General features: G+C 44.1%; 1 protein-coding gene across 1 annotated transcript in view; it reads left to right on the top strand.

The window, feature by feature from the left end:
- LOC110298270 (scavenger receptor cysteine-rich domain-containing protein DMBT1) overlaps positions 1-22,043 on the top strand; it is a 125,682-nt gene that overhangs the window by 99,785 nt on the left and 3,854 nt on the right. The window contains exons 47-68 of the mRNA XM_085841244.1: positions 364-396; positions 493-531; positions 705-740; positions 876-920; positions 2,123-2,155; positions 2,642-2,677; positions 2,780-2,818; positions 3,614-3,652; positions 5,528-5,563; positions 6,216-6,251; positions 6,352-6,390; positions 6,711-6,752; positions 7,991-8,026; positions 8,125-8,163; positions 8,323-8,361; positions 11,981-12,019; positions 12,319-12,357; positions 15,506-15,544; positions 17,399-17,710; positions 19,024-19,056; positions 19,771-19,946; positions 21,560-21,939. Coding sequence (XP_085697370.1) covers positions 364-396; positions 493-531; positions 705-740; positions 876-920; positions 2,123-2,155; positions 2,642-2,677; positions 2,780-2,818; positions 3,614-3,652; positions 5,528-5,563; positions 6,216-6,251; positions 6,352-6,390; positions 6,711-6,752; positions 7,991-8,026; positions 8,125-8,163; positions 8,323-8,361; positions 11,981-12,019; positions 12,319-12,357; positions 15,506-15,544; positions 17,399-17,710; positions 19,024-19,056; positions 19,771-19,946; positions 21,560-21,939 — 1,585 coding nt within the window. The remainder of the gene's footprint in view (positions 1-363; positions 397-492; positions 532-704; positions 741-875; positions 921-2,122; positions 2,156-2,641; positions 2,678-2,779; positions 2,819-3,613; positions 3,653-5,527; positions 5,564-6,215; positions 6,252-6,351; positions 6,391-6,710; positions 6,753-7,990; positions 8,027-8,124; positions 8,164-8,322; positions 8,362-11,980; positions 12,020-12,318; positions 12,358-15,505; positions 15,545-17,398; positions 17,711-19,023; positions 19,057-19,770; positions 19,947-21,559; positions 21,940-22,043) is intronic.

Raw genomic sequence — 22,043 nt, 5'->3', positions numbered from 1 at the left:
TATTGACTACAAGGCAAAGATCAATGAAAGATGATCACTTTTTTCTGAATGCATGCATGTGTGTTCACATGTGAAGGTGCATTTGTATGTGGAGACAGGAGAAGGAATATCACACACTTCCTTTGGGACAGGCCTTTCATTAGCCTGGAGCTCACTAGTTAGGCTAGCGCGATTGGCCAGTAAGTCGCATGGAGCCTCGTGTCTCTGTCTCCCCAGTGCTGAGATTACAAGCACACACCGGCATTCCCAGCACTTTTTACAAAACTTCTGGGAATTGAGCTCAGGTTCACCAACTGGGTCATTCTTCCAGCCTAGGACACTGATTTTAAAGCATCCGATCTTTTTTTCTGGATTTATACACAGGTGTGTCTTCATCAGTGGAAGTGACCTCCTCTGGTAATGTTTTCTCTATCAATTTAAATGCGATGAGAGCCTTTCTTCCTTCTAGTTGGTAAACAATCTGGATGTGCCTCTTTTTATCTCTGTCTGTAGGCATTTCTTCACCCTCAGCAGACACAAGTTCTTCACATGGTAAAGGCCCACATTGTGCTGCTTAGCCAATGAGATGAGTCTCTTATTTGTCATGCTATATTAGACAGTGAACCTACTTAGTGGTCACTCTGACCACAAGGTAAAGATAGTGAAAACACCCAAGTATTGTTGTACCTATGGTAGAGCATCTTGTTCTCTGGGTTTATACACAGATGCATCTTCGGCCTCAGCAGAAGAGATATCCTCTGGTAATGGCTTTTGGGGTTTGTTTGTTTGTTTGTTTGTTTGTTTGACTGTCAAGTTTCTTACTAAATGATCAGAGCTCTTTTTCTTTCTGTTTGGAAAGTGGCCACACATACATGTCTTCTTCTTTTTGTTTATAGATATCTCTTCATCTTCAGCAGAAGGGAATAGTGGAGAGGCAACTGGTAAGGTCCTTCGTGGTATTGTATTTTAACTAATGAAATGTAGGGTTTCTCTTTGAGGAATTGTATTATCACATATTAATTATACATAAAAGGTTTAATTATGACATGATCATGCCTGTATCTACTGTAGTAACCCTCATCATGCCCTCCTGGTCCCTCACACTCTCTAATTTTGTTTCTTTTCCCAGCCTGGCCATCTTCTATTCTCATATCTTTATTTCATTATCAGTTTAATTAAGTTATTAGGAGTTCCCCAGCAGGGCGTTATTTGCAAGATTGTTGGCAACTTACCAGGGCTACACCACTGAAGAAACTGTCTTTCTCTCCCATTCACTCTCTATCGATCCTCAGGGAGGGGCGAGGTTTCCTCCCTTCTCTATGATGGGATGACAATGAGGCTGAGCTGATGCTTGTCCTGTACAGATAATCACAGCTGCCGAGAGTTCAGGAGCCCACCAGCCACATCCACCGCACTCCACCTTTCACTCATCCTCACATGCTTCCCTTGTCACCTTCTCTCCCATTGTGATACTCCCTGACACTTGGAAAGGGTGATCCAGAGGCCCCATTCCGTGGTGACTCGCTGTGAGAACTTTGACCAGTTATGAGTTTCTTCAGTAGCCATCAACCCCTGCAAGGGAGAGCGTCTCTGATCAAAGCTGACAGCTGTACTAATCTGTGGGTGTCAATATAAACATTTCAAAGAAAAATTGACAGGCACACCACATTCACTTAGAAATACAGCAGAAATATCTTCCCCACTGAGACATTTCACATCTCCAGGGCAGGTTTTCAGTGCCACACAAAAATTGCCTCCATGAGGATAAGTTTGACTCTACCTAGGAAGGAGTTGGCTACTTCCAGTTATGTGACTCCTGTGCCAGTGGGCTTCTCTGGCCTGAACAGTCAGTACTGTAGCCTGCAGGGCTCACAGCTGAGACCGGTTGCTGATGACAGTTCTTTCCCAGGAATCTGCATAGTACCTTACGACACTGTGCGAGCTAGCCAGTGGGGGGAAAGCTTCCAGCTCACTATCAGCTTCATTTCTGCCTGTCCTGCCAGCAGACTGTGTGCTGTCTTCAGCAACAGAGATGGTTTTCCTATTTGTCATGTTGTACTTAGAATAATCACATCGACCACAAAATAAGTATCAGAGAAAGCTACCCATTTTAAAGCATCTCGTTTTCTGGGTTTATACACAGATGCATCTTCAACCTCCGTGGATTCCTCCTCTGGTAATGTGTTTTGACTGCCAAATTTATTAAACATAGTCAGAGCTTTTCCTCTTTCTGTTTGGTAAAGGAATCCTCCTCTCTTATCTACAGCTATTTCTTCAGCAAAAGTAAGATCTTTAACTGGTTAGTCCCCTATTGTGATGATGCATACATACATATGGGTGTGTGTGCACATATGGGTGTGTGTGCACATGTGTTGTTCAGGTGTTCTTGTGCCTATGTATACACATATGTAAAGGAGGCTCTCTCATTGGCCTGGAGCTCACTAATTAGGCTAGAGTGCTGGCCACAGGCACAGGGTTCCTCTTGTCTCTGCTTTCCCAGTGCTGGGGTCACAAGCACACACAACTCCAGCCATTTTTACATGGGTTCTGGGGATGGATCTCAGATTCACAAGTTTTAAGGCAAGTAACTTTACCTACCGAGTCATGCACTCAGCCTATGATGCTAATTTTATAAATTCTCGTTTTCTGGCTCTATACACAGATGCGTCTTCAGGCTCTGCAGAAGATAGCTCCTCAGGTAGTGTTTTCTGCCTGTCATGGCTTTTAAGTTAGACAAATGACAGCCTTTTCTCTTTCTGTTTGACAAATTATATAAATTTATATTTCTCTTTGTTTATAGACATTTCTTCATCCTCAGCAGAATCGGGGTCTCCAACTGGTAATGTCCCCAATATTCTGTATAGCTAAATGAAATTAATTTATCAGTCATGTTGTAATTTAGACCATGAGTCTATTTAATAATTACATTGACTGGTGGGTGGGTGGGTGGGTGGGTGGGTGGAGGAGTGCCCTCATAGAAGCAGGGAGAGGGAGGATGGGAGAAGGGGTTTCCAGAGGGGAAACCAGGAAAGGGGATAACATTTGAAATGTAAATAAATAAAATATCCAATGAAAAAGAAAAAATAATAATTACATTGACCATAAAATAAAGCCCAATGACAAGAAACTCATCTTCCATACATTCATGGATGTTGTGTTTGTATGAAAAGCGTGAACACCTTTCTTGTGTGTGTATGAGCTTAGAGGACAACCTCAGATGTTATCTCCAGGAATGTGTGTCCACTTCCTTTGAGATAGAGTCTCCCATTGGCCCAGAGCTCACTAACTAGTCTAGAGTGACTGAACACATAGGGATCCTCCTTGCTCTGTCTCCTCTGTGCTGGGAAAGGAGTGCACACAACCACTCCCTGCATTTTTATATGGATTCCACAAGTTGATCTCAGGTTCATGTATTGGTAAGGTAAGCACTTTACCTACTGAGCCATCCTCCCAATTGAATATACTAATTTTAAGGCATAATATTTTATGTGTTTATACATAGTTGCATCTTCACCAGCAGAAGATCCTTCCTCTGTAATTTTTCTGCCTGTCATAGGTCTTAGATACAGTGAAAGCTTTTACTCTTCCTACTTGGCAAATGACCTGGCCACGCCTCTTCTTTCTTTGTCTCTAGGCGTTTCTTCAGCCTCAGCAGAAGCAGGCTCTGCAAATGGTAAAGCCCTCCATTGCACTTCTTGACTAGTTAAGTGCTTTATTTGCTGTGGTATTTTTAGACAGTAAACTTACTTAACATTGACATTCATCACAAAGTGAGTGAAAACTACTCCCAACATCACTCTACTCCTTTCAAAGCATCCTGTTCTCTGGGGTCACACCCAGATCCACCCTGCATCACAGCAGAGAGCATCTCCTCTGGTGATCTTTTCAGCTCATTGCATTTCTTACGTGGAACACAATCGTAGTCTTTCTGGGTTTTGTTTGGAAAGTGATTGTACATCCATTTCTTCTTCTCTGTGATCATAGACATGCCTTCAACCTCAACAGAAGGGAAGAGGGGAGAGCCAAGTGGTAAAGTCCTTCACTGTGTTGTTTAAACAATGAAATGCTTTTTTAAAATCTTAGTTATATGTTATATAACTTAATACTTGTTAAGAAATCTTAGTCATATATACATACATGCACATGTATGTGCTATACACGTGAGTGTGGGTGCTCAAGGTTACCAGAGACTTTGGATCCAATTACAGCTGGAGTTACAGATGGCTGTGAGCCACCAATGTGAGTGCTGGAGCGTGAACTTGAGTCCTCTGGAAGAACAGCAAGCAGTCTTAACCACAGAGCAATCTCTCAAGCCCTTCTTTTTTAAAAACAACATTTAATTATACAGATTAGTGAATTTCATTATGAAACGTTCATAGTGAACATAACATATTTTGATGGTATGCACTCCCCGTGCTCCCTCTAGTCCTCCTCACACTACTACTAACCCTGTTCCTCTTCCCAGTGATGTCCTCTTCTACTTTGGTGCTTTCCATTTTATGGACCCATGAGTTGATTTGGGTGACTGGAGAAGCATAGTCGAGGAGTTCTTTCTGAAAGCATTGGCACCTTAGTCGTGGCTATGCCACTGAATACATGTCTCCCCCTCCCACTGCAATCAGTTATTGTATGGACCCTTAGGGAGTGGCAGGCTTTGTAAGTCTCTCCCACTTCCATGACATTGTATAGACTCAACCTTGGGGAAGTGGTGTGTAGGTAATTACAGAGGCAGAGAGGCCACAGTGCAATTATATCACTCCATACCCGCCCCTTCCTCCAGCTTTTACACTTGATTTATTTTTAAAGTGTTTAATATGATCTTCATAATGAAGTACAAGTCATTAGAACTAACCAAACTTAAATGAAATCCATGATAAACCTACTTACTACTACATGATATCCCCTAATCTTAGCCCATTTAAAGCTGAGTGTCCAAGCCATTAATCATCATTGAGATCGGTTATGAGCCTCTACAGTAAATGGTACCCATTGCCAAAAGAAGCTCCTGAGACCAAAGCTAAACCCAGGACTAATCTAAGCACAACTACTTAGATGTCAATTTGACAGCCATGTCACATCGATTTAGCAAAACAACAAACATAGCATTGCCACTAGAGCCTAGGGTACCATGAACTTTTGACCGGGTTTTAATACAAAACTCCTATGGAGTAGCCTCACATTCAGTTAGAAAAGAGTTGGTCACACCTCCAACAGTCATGCTTCTCTTACACCAGTGGGCGTATATGGCCTGAACGGTCAGTACTGTAGCCTGCAGGGCTCACAGCTGAGACGGGTTGCTGATGACGAATCTGCACAGTACCTTCTGACCCTGTGAGAGCTAGCCAGTGGGGGGAAAGCTTCCAGCTCAGTTCCAGCTTCATTTCTGCCTGTCCTGCCAGCAGACTGTGTGCTAGCTTCAGCAACATAGTTTTCCTATTTGCCATGTTGTACTTAGAAAATTAGTCTACTTAAGTCATAGTGACCACAATGCAAAGATCAGCAAAGACAGTCATCCTCTAAATCATCCTGTTCTCTGGATTACACACAGATGCATCTTCAGCCTCGGCGGAGGAGACCTCTTCAGGTAATGTTTTCATCCCATCACTTCTATTAATTTAAATACAACCACACCTTTTCCTCTTTAGAAAAACAGGCTAAGCATGCCCCTTCCCCTATGGATTTATCGCTGTTTCTTCAAGTTCAACAGCAGGAAGCTCTCTACCTGGTAGACTCCCTCTTTCTGCTGCTTACATATTCAGCTAGTTTGTTGTTGCTTAAAAAATAACTCTAGTTAATTATAGCCTTGTCAAAAGATTAAAAAAGCAAAAATACCCAGTGCATGTGTAACATGTGCATGTTCATGTGTATGCACATGTTCCTGTGTGATAGTGCATATGCCTGTTCAGGGTTCCTGGTACCCGTGTGATGAGGATGTGGACGGTGGAAAACAATGTTGAGCATCAACCTCAGTAGCATCATCCATCTCCTTTGAGACAGGGCCTCTCATTGGCCTGGAGCTCACTAATTAGGCTACAGTGACTGGCCATAAGCATGGGGTTCCTTTTGTCTCTGCCTTCCCAGTCCTGGGGTCACAAGCACACACAACTCCAGGCATTGTTATGTGAGTTCTAGGGATGGATCCCAGATTCACAAGTTTTCAGTGCAAGTGCTTTACCTGCTGGGCTCAGCCCATGATGCTAATTTTACAACTCCCCATTTCCTGGTTTTATACACAGATGCGTCTTCCGGCTCTGCAGAAGATAGCTCCAATGGTAATGTTTTCTGCCTGTCATATTTTTAACATAACAAATGACATCCCTTCTTTTTCCTGTTTTGCGAACTATATAAATATATATTTCTCTTTGTGTATAGAAAGTTCTTCAGCCTCAGCAGAAGCAAGTTCTCCAAGTGGTAAAGTCCCTATCATGCTGCTTAACAAATGAAGCAAATTCCTTATTGTTTGTGTTTTATTTGGACAGTAAACTTATTTAAATAACCACACTAATCACAAAGTAAAGTGAGTGAAACCTACCCCCAACATCACTCTACTCATTTCAAAGCATCCTGTTCTCTGGGGTCACACACAGATCTGTCCTGCATCACCGCAAAGAGCATCTCCTCTAGTGATCTTTTCACCCCATTACATTTCTTAAGTGGAACACAATCATAGTCTTTCAGCTGTCTGTTTAGAAAGTGATCCTTCGTTCATTTCTTCTTCTCTATGCTCATAGATATGTCTTCAACCTCAACAGAAAGGAGTGGGGAGTCAAGTGGTAAGGTCTTCCATGTGTTGTTTTAACTAATGAGAAGTGCTTTTTGTCTTAGCACATCTTAACTCTGCCTAATACGGAGTCTTGTGGTGACCATTTCACACTGTGTGCAGTGTGTTTTGATTACATTCACCTCCGTCACCTCCCCTGTGCCCTCACACCCTTACCAACGCTGTTCCTCTTCCTAGCTAGGCCCTCTTCTAATTTCATGCCTTTACTTTATGAGCTAATCCATTTAATTAAGATTACTTAGCAAAGCACAGGTGGGGGCTTATTTAAAACAACACAGATAACTTACCAATGGCTACCACGCTGATGAAAGCCCCTCCCCCTCACTTTCCCTCACCATCATCAACTGCCTCAGGGAGAGGCTAGGCCTCGAGCTCCCCTTCTTTCCATGATGGGATGGTGATGAGCCCACTCCTGTGCAAGTCTTGTGCCAATAGTTACAGCTGCTGAGAGTCAAGGGTGCAACATCTATCTTGTGCCCCGCAGACAATGTTCGAGAACATGCTAGGATTTCCACCTGTTGTTATATTCTTTCTACTCTCTCGTTCATGCTGTTTCCTGAGACCTGGAAGAGGTGATATTGACGTCTCACTTGGGGCTGAGCACAAAAGTCACTTATTCTCAACACTTTGGCCAGCTGTGGGTCTGCAATAACCACAAACCCTTGCAAAGACAAGCTGTTCTGGTCAAACCCGGCAGCAACAGTAACCTATGGGCATAACCATAAGTATTTATTTGACAGGCACATTGTGCCCATTCAGCAAGACAGCTGCAGAGCCTTCTCCACTAGGGCTCATCACCTCCTCAGACCAGGTTTGCAATACTAGATATAAACCCCCTTCCTTAGCAAGAACTTCAAATCCAGTCAGAAAGCAGAACAATCCCGCTCCTCTTACAGCTGTGAGCACATCGTATCTAGCATGTTAGTAGTACGGTATTAGAGCGTCACAGCTGAGGGAGACTATTTATGGAAATTCCCTCTGAGCAATCTGGGTAGAACCTTCCAGCACTGTGAAAACCAGCCAGCAGAGAGAAAGCTTCCAGCGTGGTCCAGGCTTTATTTCCTCATGTTCTGCAACCCAGGAACCTGTGCCTCCATTAACATATACACATTTCTTACTTGTCATATTGTATTTAGGAAAGGAACCTACTTAATGGTTGTATTAGCCACTAACCAAAGATCAATGAAAAGATACCCATTTTTAATCCTGTTTTCTGTGTTTTTTTCACAGATGCATCTTCAACCTCTGCAGAAAAGACCTCTTCGGGTAACACTTCCTATCACATTTCTCAAGTAAAACACAATTTCAGCCTTTGCTCAAGTTGGCAAATGCACACCCGTTGTGTGTCTGCTTTCTGTCTCTAGATACATCTTCAACCTCAGCAGAATCAAGCTCTGCAACTGGTAAGTCCTCTGCTCTGATGATTAATATACTGAGCTGAGCTGCTTGGGTGTCATGTTAAACTTAGAAAAGGAGCTTGTTTACTGACCACTTTGACATCAAATACAAATCAGTGAGATTTTTTTTTTTTTTAAGTGCCACTTCTCTGTGTTTCTACACAGACACATCTTCAACCTCAGCAGAAGACTCGGGCTCCTCTGGTAATGATTTCTGTTGTTACCTTCCTTCCTTCCTTCCTTCCTTCCTTCCTTCCTTCCTTCCTTCCTTCCTTCCTTTCTCTCTCTCTCTCTCTTTCTTTCCTTCCTTCCTTTTTTCTTTTCTTCCTTCCTTCCTTCCTTCCTTCCTTCCTTCCTTCCTTCCTTCCTTCTTTCTTTCTTTCTTTCTTTCTTTCTTTCTTTCTTTCTTTCTTTCTTTCTTTCTTTCTTTCTTTCTTTTTTCTTTCTTTCCAAACCATAATTTGCTTTAGTTGCTTTGTTCTAATGAGCAAACATAATGAATAGTTTTAGTGCATTGTTTTTATATACACTTTGTTGTTTGTTCTCTCTCTCTCTCTCTCTCTCTCTCTCTCACACACACACACACACACTGCATATTTGTAACATTCTCTCTCTCTCTCACACACACACACACACACACACACACACACACTGCATATTTGTAACATTCTATTTCTAGTAACTCCACTTCTGTTTTGTCACATATGTTCTATTTCCCTCTCCTTTCTTAAAATCTCCTTGTCTCCTTCCACAGCCCCTCTGTTTCTTGACACATCTCCACACTGATATATATCTATGATCTGCATATGATAGAGAATGTGGTATTTGTCTTTCTGATTTTGTTACTTCATATAATATAATAATTTCCAGTTGCATCAATATTCTTACAGAGTTTGTAATTTAAATTTTCTTTACAGATAAATAAGACTCCTATGTGTGTGTGTGTGTGTGTGTGTGTGTGTGTGTGTGTGTGTGTGTGTGTCTGTACGTCTGTGTGTGTCTGTGTCTATGTCTGTGTGTCTGTGTGTATTACATTTTCATTACCCACACATCTGGTGATGAACAGCTAGCTACTTTGATATGGTAACAATAAACATCATTCTGCCAATGTCTCTGTGGCAGGACTTAGATTCCTTTGGGTACACGCTCACATTGGCAGCTGGGTCAGATGCTAATCCTAATTTAGTTTTATGAGAAACAGCCAGTGAATAAGTGGAGTACCCCCACATCTTCATTAGCATCTGGTCATTTAATTTCTTAATGGTAGCCACTCTGAGTGGGTTAAGAGGGAAGTAGTCTACTTTTTAAAACGTTGTGTATGAGACTGTGTGTAAGTTTGTGCACACGTGAATGCGGGTGCTCTCTGAGTCTGGAAGAGGGCGTCAGGCCAGCAGGAGCACACAAACAGTTATCCCTGTGATGTGAGTGCCTCAGTCCTTCTGCAGGAACGGCACTTGTCCTAACCACTGAGCTAGTCCTGAAAGTATCTTACCCTGCATTTTCCTCATGGGCTAGGGATGTTGAACAACTTCAAAAATGCTGACCATTTATGTTTCTTTCCTTTGCAAACTGTCTGTTCCATCCACCAGCCCCGACACTGAATGACAGTTTTAGGATTTAGGGATTTAATTTTTGCAGTTCTTGTGTATTCCAGATAATAACCACCTGTCTGAATGACAGCTGGAAGAGATTTCCTCCCACTTCGTAGGCTGTGTGTTCACTCTGTTGATGGCTTCTTTTGCTGTGCAGAAGATTTTAAGTTTCATGTACTCACATTTTTCAATTATTTAATTTATTCACTCTGCTAATGGAGTCTATCTAGAAACGTTTTGCCTAGTTCTGTCTCTTTAAATGGAATTTTCCTACCTTGTGAGTGAGACACACAAAGCTGATTTCATTCTTCTATAGATAACGTGTTGACCAGGCTTTCCTCCCTGATGCATGTCATTTTCTGACCCCAAAGATTAGGGCTTTATTTAGCAAGCCTTTTCTCATTGTACAGAGAGTAAAAGTGTTGTTACAACCTTATGGGAGCCACAGATCACTCACGAATCATAGCTATCCATATGTCATCAAGAGACTTACATGAAAAATTAACAACCTTACCGACCTTGCTGGAGCAAAGTTCCCAAGATTGGTAATGGAGGTTACCAATGAGAAAGGAAGTGGAAGAAGGCAGACTGTCACAGGAACCACTCTTGACTCTTTGGGCAGGTGGGTCTCCTAGGCTTCATTTCACAGCTACCCTTTTGTAAAAGCTACCAAAGCTACAGACAGTGCCACCAATACTCAACGAATGGCTCTGGTTTTGGAAGTTGCTTGGGGTATTAACACTCTTCTCCATCATCATCGGTTTCTCTCTTCTCTTCTTCCTCTCTCCCTCTCTTCCTCTGTCCCTCCCTTTCTCTCTCCCTCCCCCCTCCCTCCCTCCCCCTCCTGCTCTCTTCCTCATCTTCATCAACTTCTCCATCATGTCCAAATTATTCTTATTTACCAATGACTTCATTTTTTGTCATCTTCTTCCAAATCTTCATCCTCTTCTTCACCAACTTCTTCCTTTCTGTCTTTGTCTTCCCCGACTCCATCTGCTCCCCCTTTTTCATCCTAGCATGATCCTCTGTGTCTGAATCCGGGACTTCCTGTTTCTCTTGGTGACGATCAGCTTGGGCTGGAGCTTGAGGACGGTCTCTTGGTAAACATTTGGGCCAGTGTCATCCCAGTCAACAGATCCAAATTTTTTAGATCACCCAAGGTTTTCAGAGGTCCCAAGGTGCTGGTGTCTATGTTCTGCTACTTAGACCATGGGATTTAAAAGTGCCTTTCTCAGTACATCCACACCTCCAGATATGTCTATGAACTCAAACTTTCTTTTATTTTAGTATCATGAAGAGACTGGAACATGACATCTACCCTACACTAATTAAAATTAGGAACTCTTAAGTTCACAAATTCTGCTGCTGACCTCTTACGTTTCCCAATATTTGATTTTCAGTCAACTAAGACAAGTGCTCCAACAGCTGGTTCCTCAGGTCCTGGTGGATCCCTTTTTCTCCCTGTCTTAAAATTTAACTTTCCACGGTGGGAGGTGGGATGGAAGAGGTATCCTGACTGTGTCATGAGGGCTGTGGAAGGAGTTAGCTGACGGCACAGTCAAGGAACAGCATAGGGCCTGCATTGCCCCTGTGCTGATGAACATGACCCTGGGACTCCTTCTCCTATCCCATGTACTCTTAGGCCTTATCTATTTGAAGTTAAAGTTATATTGGTTAATTTTTCTGCTTTATGTATTTGGAACTGTACTATTGTTTCAGCTTGTTGTAGATCCCTGAAATTCATTCTTCTGCTTGGTCTTGTTTATTGGTGATGCCTTTTGTAGATCCCTGAAACTTCTGCTTGGTCTTATCTATCAGTGTTGACTGACCTATCTGGAATGTTCACTTGCTTTTGCAGTGCCAGTCCTATGAAGAGTTCACTGGCCATGAGGTCAGCATCAATGGCAGTGTTCCAGATTGGTGCCAGCATCAGGCAGACCAGCTCTGTTCTCTGCTTCAGTCCACACTCCATTCACAATTAACCTGGCCTTCCATAGTGCAATCTGTGGGAGATGTTCTCGGGGCAATACAGCTAACATTGGATACTGAATCAGAGAGTTGTCCGGAGCTGTTGTAGCACAGCATGTCCTCCTCTTAAGTTGTGTTCATACATACACAAAACAGCTTCCGGTTTCCCATCATACCCAGAAGTTCATTTCTTAAACACAAGGAGAGCATTTCCCTTCCTATTTGGCAAACGATCTAGCTATGTCTCTTCTTTTTGTCTCTAGATACTTCTTCAACCTCAGCAGAAGCAAGCCCTCCACACGGCAAGTCTCCATTGTGCTATTTAAACTAAAGGAACTTCTTATTTATTAGGTGTATTTTGAAAGTGAACCAGCTTAATGATCAAAGTGACCACAAAGTAAAGAAGGTGGAAAATGCTCTCCATGTCATTTAGTAGAAGTTAAAAGCATCCTCTCCTTTGGTTTACACACAGATGCACCTTCAGATGCAACAGGGAAGATGTCTGCTAACCTATTACATTTTTAACGTTAAGCAGTCAGGGCTTTTCTGCTTACCTTTGGCAAATGAAACTAGCTATGACTCTTCTGCTCTTTGCCTACAGATATTTCTTCAACCTCAGCAAAACCGACCTCTCCAAGTGGTGAGTCCCCATTGTTGCCTTTAAAAGCACATAATGAGTTTTTGTTGGTCAGGTTCTACTTATAAAATGAGCTTTTCAATGATCACATTAGGCATCAGATAAAGACCAATACAAATATAGTCATCTAAAGCAGGCTCTTCTCTGGTTTACACACAGGTGCAGCTGAGAAGGTCGCTGGTAATCTTTGTAGTCTGTCACATTTCCCAATTCATACACAACTTCAGCTTTTGCTCTTTCAGTTTGGGAAGTAAGCCTCTGTGTTTAGGACTTTGTTTACAACATAAGCCTGATGACCACAGAAACCCTGCATCCTTTCCATAGAGGCAGTATTCAGATTTCCTTCACTCAGCCATAGACAACAGTGTAGCCCTTCCACTACTGGTGCCTTCTGCCCACATGCTGATATACATCAAGTGAACCTGAGGAAGACTAGGACAGAGGATCCACATCTCATTTGTCGGTTGTGTGGTTTCTAGTCATGCTTCTACACACACACACACACACACACACACACACACACACACACGATTGTGACAGTAATTCTATTCATTTGTTCTTTTGTTTTATACCATGCTGTTGGTTAAAGTAAACCATTCTTCTCTATTTCCCATGTCAGATGAGGCCCCTTCTTCCCTAGGCATGTTCCCTGCAGCTCCTGGGGAAACACTTTCTGAGCATCGTCAGTCCAACAAAAATTAACAGGCCAGGAGATGGGAAAAGAGAGGGACCAGGTGTCAAGAGAGGCCAGTTAGGTCCCCTCTGGCACAGCAGACCTCTACTGGTTATGACACTGAATGCTGGGATGGCAGGTAGATGCTGGAGACAGGATGAGCAGGCTAATGGAGCCTCAGATGCAAAGCCAGGAGGAAAATGTAGAAATGATTTCTTTCTTCTTGAGGAGAAGGAGTCTCAGAGAAGAAACACATTTGCTTAAGATCCCAGAGCCAGTGCAAGACAAAACTAGGTATAGAAACTCTCATCAAAGGTCTTTCCAATGCCCAGGGCTTATGGGGAAGCCTCCAATTCTGGTGACATTTCTGTCTTCAGTAACAAGCCTCTGCAACTCACTTAGTTATTCAATTTCAAGTCCTGGTTACTTTTAAAATGTCCAGGTTTGAAACCTGGTATCTCAGGGTTTTACTGCTGTGAACAGACACCATGGCCAAGGCAACTCTTATAAAGGATAACATTTAATTGGGGGCTGGCTTACAGGTTTGCCGCAGACCCTCTGGGCCCCTTTGTCTGCGTGGAATGGGTCTCTAGTCACGGGTGGGCAAAGCTTTGGATGAGATGACAGACAGATGCATACAGGAGAGGTTGTGTAGAATCTGAATGTAATTTGTCAAATCGAGCATCAAACTTTTTATACAGAAGAAAATAAGAAAGTTGGGTGACACACCAGCAAGGTACAAAGAGGTTACTGGATTCTTACATAAAACAGAGGAATACAAACACAGAAGGTCTAACAGGAACCACCTGGGGTAGAATTCATTGTTAACAACTGGGATCAACAAGAGCTCCACCTAAGATTCACTTAATCTTAGAAGCCAGGGTCAAGGGCTTTGTGCCCTTGCCATAGTTCCCATTTTAGTCTATTGTATAGTCCACCTTTCCCTTAGGCCATTGTAAATACGCGTGTATGGGTGTAACTCAGTTATCTATAGTTCTAAGTATCTACTCTGGTTTTTCCTTAGGTCTGAAACTTCCTTCTTCCTAGGTGATGGTAAATTCCTGTGTAGGGCAGTGACTTAGCTTTTATTCAAAGTGATAGTGTAATGCCAGAGGCAATTCTGAATGTCACTGAATAGGCAACATTCTTCCTGAATTCCAAGCCCATGGTCTGCTCAATACTTTCTAGGACATTGGAACACTGGCGAAGGCTTTACTATGTCAGAATTCAATCTTAAAAGGCACTTACAATAGGATAATACTATAAGAGAGCATGTGGATCCATACACCAGACTAACTCGGGAATGGAATATTAATGTGTGGGTTAGAGAGTACGCCAGACTCCAGGAGGTGAGTTTCCGTGAAACTCTTTGCCTCGTGAGTAGCTTCCAAGCCTCTCGGCCTGTCAAGCTGACTTGACCAGAGTACGTGGCACAGGTTCAGAGGTTCAGTCCAGTATCATCGAGGTGGGAGTGTAGCAGCATCCAGGCAAATGTGGGACTGGGGAATCCAAGAGTTCTACCTCTTCATCCAAAGGCAGACAGGAGAAGACTAGTTTCCAGGCAGCTAGGAGGAGGGTCTCAAAACCCACCCCCACAGTGACACACTTCCTCCAGCAAGGCTACACATACTCTCCAATAAGGCCACACCTGGATCATTCGTATTCAAACCACTGTACTTGGTTAATACATCCTTTCCGGATGCAGTTAAGTCCCCATCTTACACAGGGGGGCACACATATGATCTACTTCCTCTGTGAGAACATGGCAGTCTAAATCACTTCCTGTTACAACAGAAACTGCTTCTCAGAAAGGAAGGAGGGTACAGTGGCAATTAACCCTTACCTTCTCTAATACCCACCCTGAGCCCAGCACAAATACAACTCCTACAGCTTCTGCTGCCAAAATGCATAATAGCTGGAAAGAACACCACCCTGGGACTTGAAGGTTTGACCTGTGAATGACCTGGTCCTTTTATGTAGTTCCTCTGAGTCTCCATTTTTTTCAATCCTAAATCAGTGATAAAACTTTCTCAGAATAGCTTTTGTAAGAATTGGGGGTGCAGGGCTGGAGAGATGGTTAAGAGCATTGGCTGCTCTTCCAGAGGTCCTGAGTTCAATTCCCAGCAATCACATGGTGGCTCACAACCATCTGTAAATGGAATCCGATGCCTTCTTCTGGTGTGTCTGAAGACAGTGACCTTGTACTCACATATGGAAAATAAATAAATAAATCTTTTTTTAAAAATTTGGGGGGTGTAGATTGTCATGTTGCACACTGTGGATGTGCAACGTGAGAGTGTTGTTAAGCCATGTTCCACACACCAGCTTCTCACACACCCTGGCATGCCTACATGTGGGAACATGCATGAGAAGTGCACACTGCTATGGAAGGCTTGCTGCTGTAGACCTGAAGTCTACTGTAGAATCTCAGTGAAGCCACATTTTAACCTCTTCTTCTCATGACTTTTTTTTTTTCAGCCACAGTTCCAACTTTGACAAAAGTGACTTCATCGCCTGGTAATGATCACTGTGCTTGCTGTTGGAGAAAGCTTCGTTCTCTCAGTTGCTACCACAGTTCATCTCACCAGCTGTTGCTACTTTTTCCATCTGGCTTCCCTCTGTAGAGTTTAATGTATTGTTCCATCTTTCTTACCTAAACTGGCACCTGAGGAATATGATCAACTTCTTGCCCTTTATTGTCAGCCCTTATAAAAATGTTGCCTAATGCCAGGTATGGTGACACACATCTTTGATCACCAACACTCAGGAGGTAGAGGCACATGAGTTTCTGTGAGTTTGAATCAGCCTAGTCTATATATACCAAGTCCCAGGGCCCAGCCTGGGCTAAGTAGTGAGACCATGTCTAATAAAAAATAAATGGAATAGTTTTTATTTTTTTCTTTAAAAAAAATAAGCATACGAGGCTCGTTTTTGAGCATTCAACAAATTATACTCCGGGAGAATAAACAAAACATAACAATATTTGTCACATTTTGATGCCAAGAAGGAAATGTATTCCTGCACTCAAGCCAATAGTGTGGAGTCTGAAATAACCACAAGCTGGAAACTCTCTGGCTCGCGGCTGGACCTTGAGCCTGTCTGTGCAGGGCTGCGCTTGCAAAGCTCTAACGTTTTTTACACGGATGATGCATTTCCTTCTTTCCCCAGTAGTTGTTGTTTCTTTCCACTCACCAGAATGATAAGGTCTCCACTGATTGGTTAGGATCACATTTCCCTTTTGCCCCTTACAGCATCTTACACCCCTACACCCCTTCTGCCCCTCCAGCTGTGGGCAGATTACATGCCAACATATACATAGTGTGGATCACGCACTTGTATAATTCAGCTCCAGGCTCTCACTCAGAAGCTACCCATGTGTATTCATGAGTCGCACTTTTGTCCTCCTGCTGTTTGATGGAAACCAGGACCTTACTCTTTCCTCTGAGCTGTGTCTTCAGCCCCTTCTCAGAGCTACACAAGTATCCGGCTTTCAGCATTAGCATATCAACTAGGCCAGCAGAGGGCAGCTGTCCTAGACCATCATACCATAGTCAGAACTACAGATTTAATAGTCACTAAGGCTTTTCCTTCGGGCCAAACAGCCCAGTGCTAGTTATTACAAAGGCAAACCACCTGGTACCTATCCATGAATGCAGACCCTCCAGTGTAGTACAGTCATGCCTCCCACAAGGATATCTCAGTCAACAATGGGTCCTATGCAATCCATGTGCAGCAATGGCTCTTAGACTGTTCCCTAGTGACTCCACAGCCAGCCTTTTGTGTGTGACACAACAAAGTCTCCCAACAGCACAGTTCTCAAAATGGGTCTTCCTGGGTAAGCAGCATGGTTGTGCAGGTCTTGCTTTTTATCATTTTTATATTCAAAATTTCATGTTTTTGAAGTATTTATATGCAGTAGTGCAGGTGACAAAATCTATCCATTGCCCCGTGGATGAGCCCTGAGGTTATTTCCAGTGTAAGACCCAGGTGGAGAATTCTGTGGTGCTAAGATCTGTGTATGATGATTGAACAGCTAAATTACATAAGACAGTTTTGTTCTTAAAGTGTTATCTCTGAAGAATAGTAGGACTTCCGAAGGGTGTGCTTTGATGAATCAGGGCAATGCCTCCATTTAATGCCACTGTTTACAAAGATTTGGCACGGGTTGGGGATGGGGGTGGCTTTTGTTGGATTAGCTTCTGTCTGGTTTTGCTTGTTTTGTATTTTATTTTAAGATGTTAGATGTTTACCCATTCCTTTTGAACTAAGGGTAAAAGCCTTTAGAGAAGGCTTTTGCTGCAAGTGACAACCCCAAATAGTGTCTGCTTTAGAAACCTGACCTGAGCTGACCTGATGTCTCTTGCTCCGCAGACCTGCCTCTGCGCCTGGTGGGCGGGCGGAACCGCTGTGAGGGCCGGCTGGAGGTGCGACATGAAGGGGAGTGGGGAACCGTGTGTGATGACCGCTGGAACATCAAGAACGCCCGGGTTGTGTGCCGCCTCCTGGGCTGCGGTCCAGCGCTAGGTGCCCCAGGTAGAAGCCACTTCGGACCCGGTAAAGGCCTCATCCTGATGAATGAAGTGCGCTGCTCTGGCAGGGAGGACTCTCTGGAGAGCTGTGCCCACGCTGGCTGGACAAAACACAACTGTCAGCACCGCGAGGATGCTAGTGTGATCTGCGCAGGTAGGGGCTCCTGTGCAGGTATGGGCCCCAGGCGTGTGAAAGGCCCCAGGCTCTACCTTAGAACCACCCCTCCTTAAGGCATTCATCCATTAGCCAAAATATCCCATTTTAGGACAAAGAACTAGTGGTGGTGATATTTTGATCATCGATCTGATTTTGTTAATGAGCTTGCCCTAATCCCAGCTTAGTGAAATATTTCAGTCACAAATATAGCTGAAAAATTACGAGGTTCAAAGAAGGGAGTGACAGTTTCATACAACCATTAGGAGCATAGCAATTGTTGCAGCCAGACACAGCTTAACCTGTTTGCATTCTGTCTCTGAGGTCATCAAGGCCCCCATTCTGGAGACACCATATCACCCAGACCTAGCTAATCCTCAGAGTCTAAAACACACTCCACAGTGTCCCAACTTCCCTGTGTCCATTATATCAAAGATTTTTGCCTGCATCTTCCCTGGAAAATATTTTACTGTCAGCTGTCTTTCTTGACATTCTGACAACCACCTATATGGCACAGTACCTCCTTCTAATGGTTCTAGGTTAGCCCTAAATTGACTCATGCAAATTTCAGAGATTTGGAGAATTTTAAGACTTGAAGAAGCCTAAGTTCACCTCATCTATTCTGCTGCTACTTTTATTGCTGGTGAACAGACCATAGTCATTGCCTTCCTCCTGTGTAAGCCCTGTTTTACATGGACATGGGACCCCAAAAAGAAAGAGTCCCCAAAGCCAAGCAGTCCCAAGGAAGCGGAAGCTATATCAGTCTATTCTGGCTGATATCCGACGTAGGCTGTTGTGATGCCTCTTCACAGTTCAGCCATCCCTCTAAGAATCCCACTTTTAATAAGGATCCATATTCTGTTCTTCTGTATACCAAGGAGAGTTGTTCCCTATGTCCAAAAATATCTGATGTGTCTAAAGGGCTTGAGTGAATCTGTGTATTTCCTGTGCTGAGCCTTGGCCCTGGGACACTGTCCTGTCTTGATTCTGAGCCAAAGAAGTTCCTGATATCCCAGAGTGCATTTTTCTCAACCTGGGACCCCAAACCTGTGTGTATAAAGAAACAGAAACCAAGAGCTCATTCATGCAGGGCTGTTTGCTGCCGCAGTCTTGATGCTGCTAACACTTGTGTTCTCAGTGTTACTTCATGTGTGACAGAATCCATTTCTGTCAGGAGTCACTGTGTCCTCTTTGCATCTTCTGGAATGTTCTCATGCCATGACCCTCCAACTGCAATGGTTTGTCTAATGATAGCTTACTGTTGTCCTCCGGCATTTTAGTCTAGTGACATTCGCTTTTCATCTTGTTAACAGGTTCAGCAGACTCTCTTGTACCCAAGGATAATGGTAAAGTCATCTTTCCTCCTGGGGTCCGAAGCTCTTTGGGGAAAGAGCTAAGAGAGTAGCTGCATGGGGAGAAAAAGGAGGTCCACCAGCCCTGACAGGAGGGAGTTGGAGAAGAAGCCCCCTTGTACTCGGGCTCTCTCCATTTTTGCTCTACTCTTCTTCCCACTTACTTCTGTGCGAAGGTCCAGACAACCCATGTTCAGACAGAGCATGTCTTGAGTTGTCCTTTAATCACCTAGGCAAAGCTCTCACCTGCATGAACTGTAAAGAGCCCTTTTTGAGACTATTAATAAAGTCAAAAACAGTAAAGCATGAGGCCCCGAGCACCCATGTAAAAGCCTGGCACAGTTGTAAGCATCTGTAATCCCAGCACTAGGAAGGAAGACGGGGAAACAAGACGGGGATCCCAAGGACTTGCTGGACAGCCAGTCTAACTACAGCAGCAAGCTCCAGGTTAAATGAGAGGACCTACCTCAAAAATCAGACAATCATCAAAGAAGATATCCAACATTTACCTATGGCCTCCTACACACACACACACACACACACACACACACACACACACATCTTATGCAAGTCCAGTCATGGGGGCAGAGTAAAGGATGCTGAGGCAGGCCCCACCCAGCCCAGAGCACTATCCTTGGTACTTTTGTAACATAGGACAGTCCCTGAGCTACTTTTCAATGTACCAGCTTATCTCTCTCTCTCCTTCAGCCCAGCTCTCGTGCTTGCCTCACCTCTTCCAAGCTGTCATTGACCGAGGCTATCTCCGGAGACTAGGCTACTCCTCCTGGGACATCCACTTAAATGATAGGATGTGTCGCCCCCAAGTCACTGGGCGTTACCTCATCTTCAATATTCCTTATGGCCACTGTGGCACTGTCATGCAGGTAAGAGGCTGACAGGGAGGTAGTGACCTTCTGTGGATGGAGTGCAAGAAAGAGGGGCTTAGACAATGGCACCACCTGTCAAAACCTGTGTAAGCCAGAGGCAGTCACTTCTGAAGCAGCACATGCACTAATTGGTTGGAAATGTTCTGCCACCCGAAGGACTTCAGACACACACTCAGCCTGAGATGATCTATAATTGATGTGGAGTGTGGTGAGGTAGGAGATGGATAGGTGAGCAACGAGTGGCTGACAATAGTCTCCCAGTTTCAAAGCCAGCATTTGTCATAACATGCTTCTTGACTGAATAGGAAACATCAACCATGAGCAAGTTATGGTGCTGGGGATCAGGGAGGACAGGTTGTCTGTCTGTCTGTCACGTCTCTATGTAGCTAGGCACATTCCACACTACAAGAGGCAAACATATAGGACATTCAGGAGTCGTTTAATATGCTTGTCCATTTAATTCTCTACAATCATCTTCTTATCTCCTGAACCAATGGCGTTGAAGTTAAGGACACTTGTGTACACGTGGAGGAACTGTTCTGCCAGCACAGCCTTCTCAGTGTACTTGACAGTGACTTTGTGCAAAGCATGCTTCTGATGGTGTCTTCCTGCTTCCCTGTTTGTACATGTGCAAAAGGCTCACCTGACCCTGTGGAGGTCACATTGACACCAACCATGTGATGCACCCCACATAAGTCCTCGGGTGCCACTCCTCCCATTGCATCTGCCCTTTGGCTGTACAAATCATGATCATTTCTATCCTTTTTGCTCTGAAAAGCCCACTTTAAAAAATATTTATTTATACAAGTATGCTGTAGCTATATATCTCCAGACATACAAGAAAAGGGCATCAGATGCCACTACAGATGGTTGTGAGCCACCATGAGGTTGCTGGGAATTGAACTCTGGACTTCTGGAAGAATAGCCAATGCTTTTAACTGCTGAGCCATCTCTCCAGCCCCAAAATCCCACTTCTTAACTGTGCCCCTGAAGCCTAGCCAGAGGCCTCACTGTCTAGGAGAAAGGTAGCCCCTGGCAGAGAGTCTCTGAATCTGAGTCACATGTGCTTCAAAAATGCTCCTGGCCAAGCTGTATTTCTGGGCATCTGCTCAGGGCATTTGAGAGATCACAGGTGCTAGCTCCCACCCACCATGCTGTCCAGTCCACTTCTGATCTCTATATTCTGCTGGAGCTGATGTGTGATGGATACAAGCAAGAAGTAAGGCTAAGCCCCAAGGCTGACAGGAACAGGTCTGCAGCTCACCTGCAGCCAAAACTAGCTTGGAGTCAAGGGCAGAGAAAATATGGGATCCAAGTTGTATATGTTCAGGGTCGTGGGGTGCCAGTTGTAATTAGATGTGTAGAGAAATTCAAACAAGAGGAGGCTCCAAGCAGCCACAGTGGACCTGCCATCCAGCTCATAGCTTTATAGATTGCCCATGACAGGAAGGAGGGAGCAGTCTTCACTCATGGCACTCCACCCCCTGACACATACACCTTCCTGATGTTACCACAGCGGTCCAGCCAGGGACTCCAGCCCTCAAGCATGGCATGGAGCTGGTACCCAGCACAGGTACACCATCCACCAACTGATTCTCTCATCTTCATAGGAGCACCAAGGCTCTCTCAGCTACTCCAACTCCATCCGAGGCAGAACACAAGGCCACCCTGCCCGAGTCATTGTGAGGCACAAGGTACCCCAAGTGAAGTTCACCTGCAAAGTGGATGGCCAGTCTGCAGTTGAAATTGTGCATGGGAGTGACGCTAAGAAGGATGATGTCAGCTATGATGTATCGATTTCATTCCTCCAGTCACCTGTATCTCAGAATACAGGGGGTAGAGAGCTTTATGCTAATCAGAGGGAAGAGGTCTTCCTTCAGGCCACCCTCCACAGCCACAACCCCAGTCTGAGGCTCATCGTGGACACCTGTGTGGCTTCTCCTGACGCCAATGATTTCACAACTGTCAAGTACGATTTGATCCAGGAAGGGTAAGGGAAATGGAAACTCTCCCTAGGTGACGTTAGGTGTGCATGGTATTTCTCTGGGGGAACTTATAGTTTCTGAACATGGAGTTAGAAGTTAGAAGGGTGTA

Source organism: Mus caroli, unplaced genomic scaffold (genome assembly GCF_978045245.1).
Source record: "Mus caroli unplaced genomic scaffold, Mus_caroli_1 scaffold_8, whole genome shotgun sequence".
Classification (NCBI taxonomy): domain Eukaryota; kingdom Metazoa; phylum Chordata; class Mammalia; order Rodentia; family Muridae; genus Mus; species Mus caroli.
Note: the sequence above shows the minus strand (reverse complement) of the source record. Positions and strands in the feature narration are given on the sequence as shown.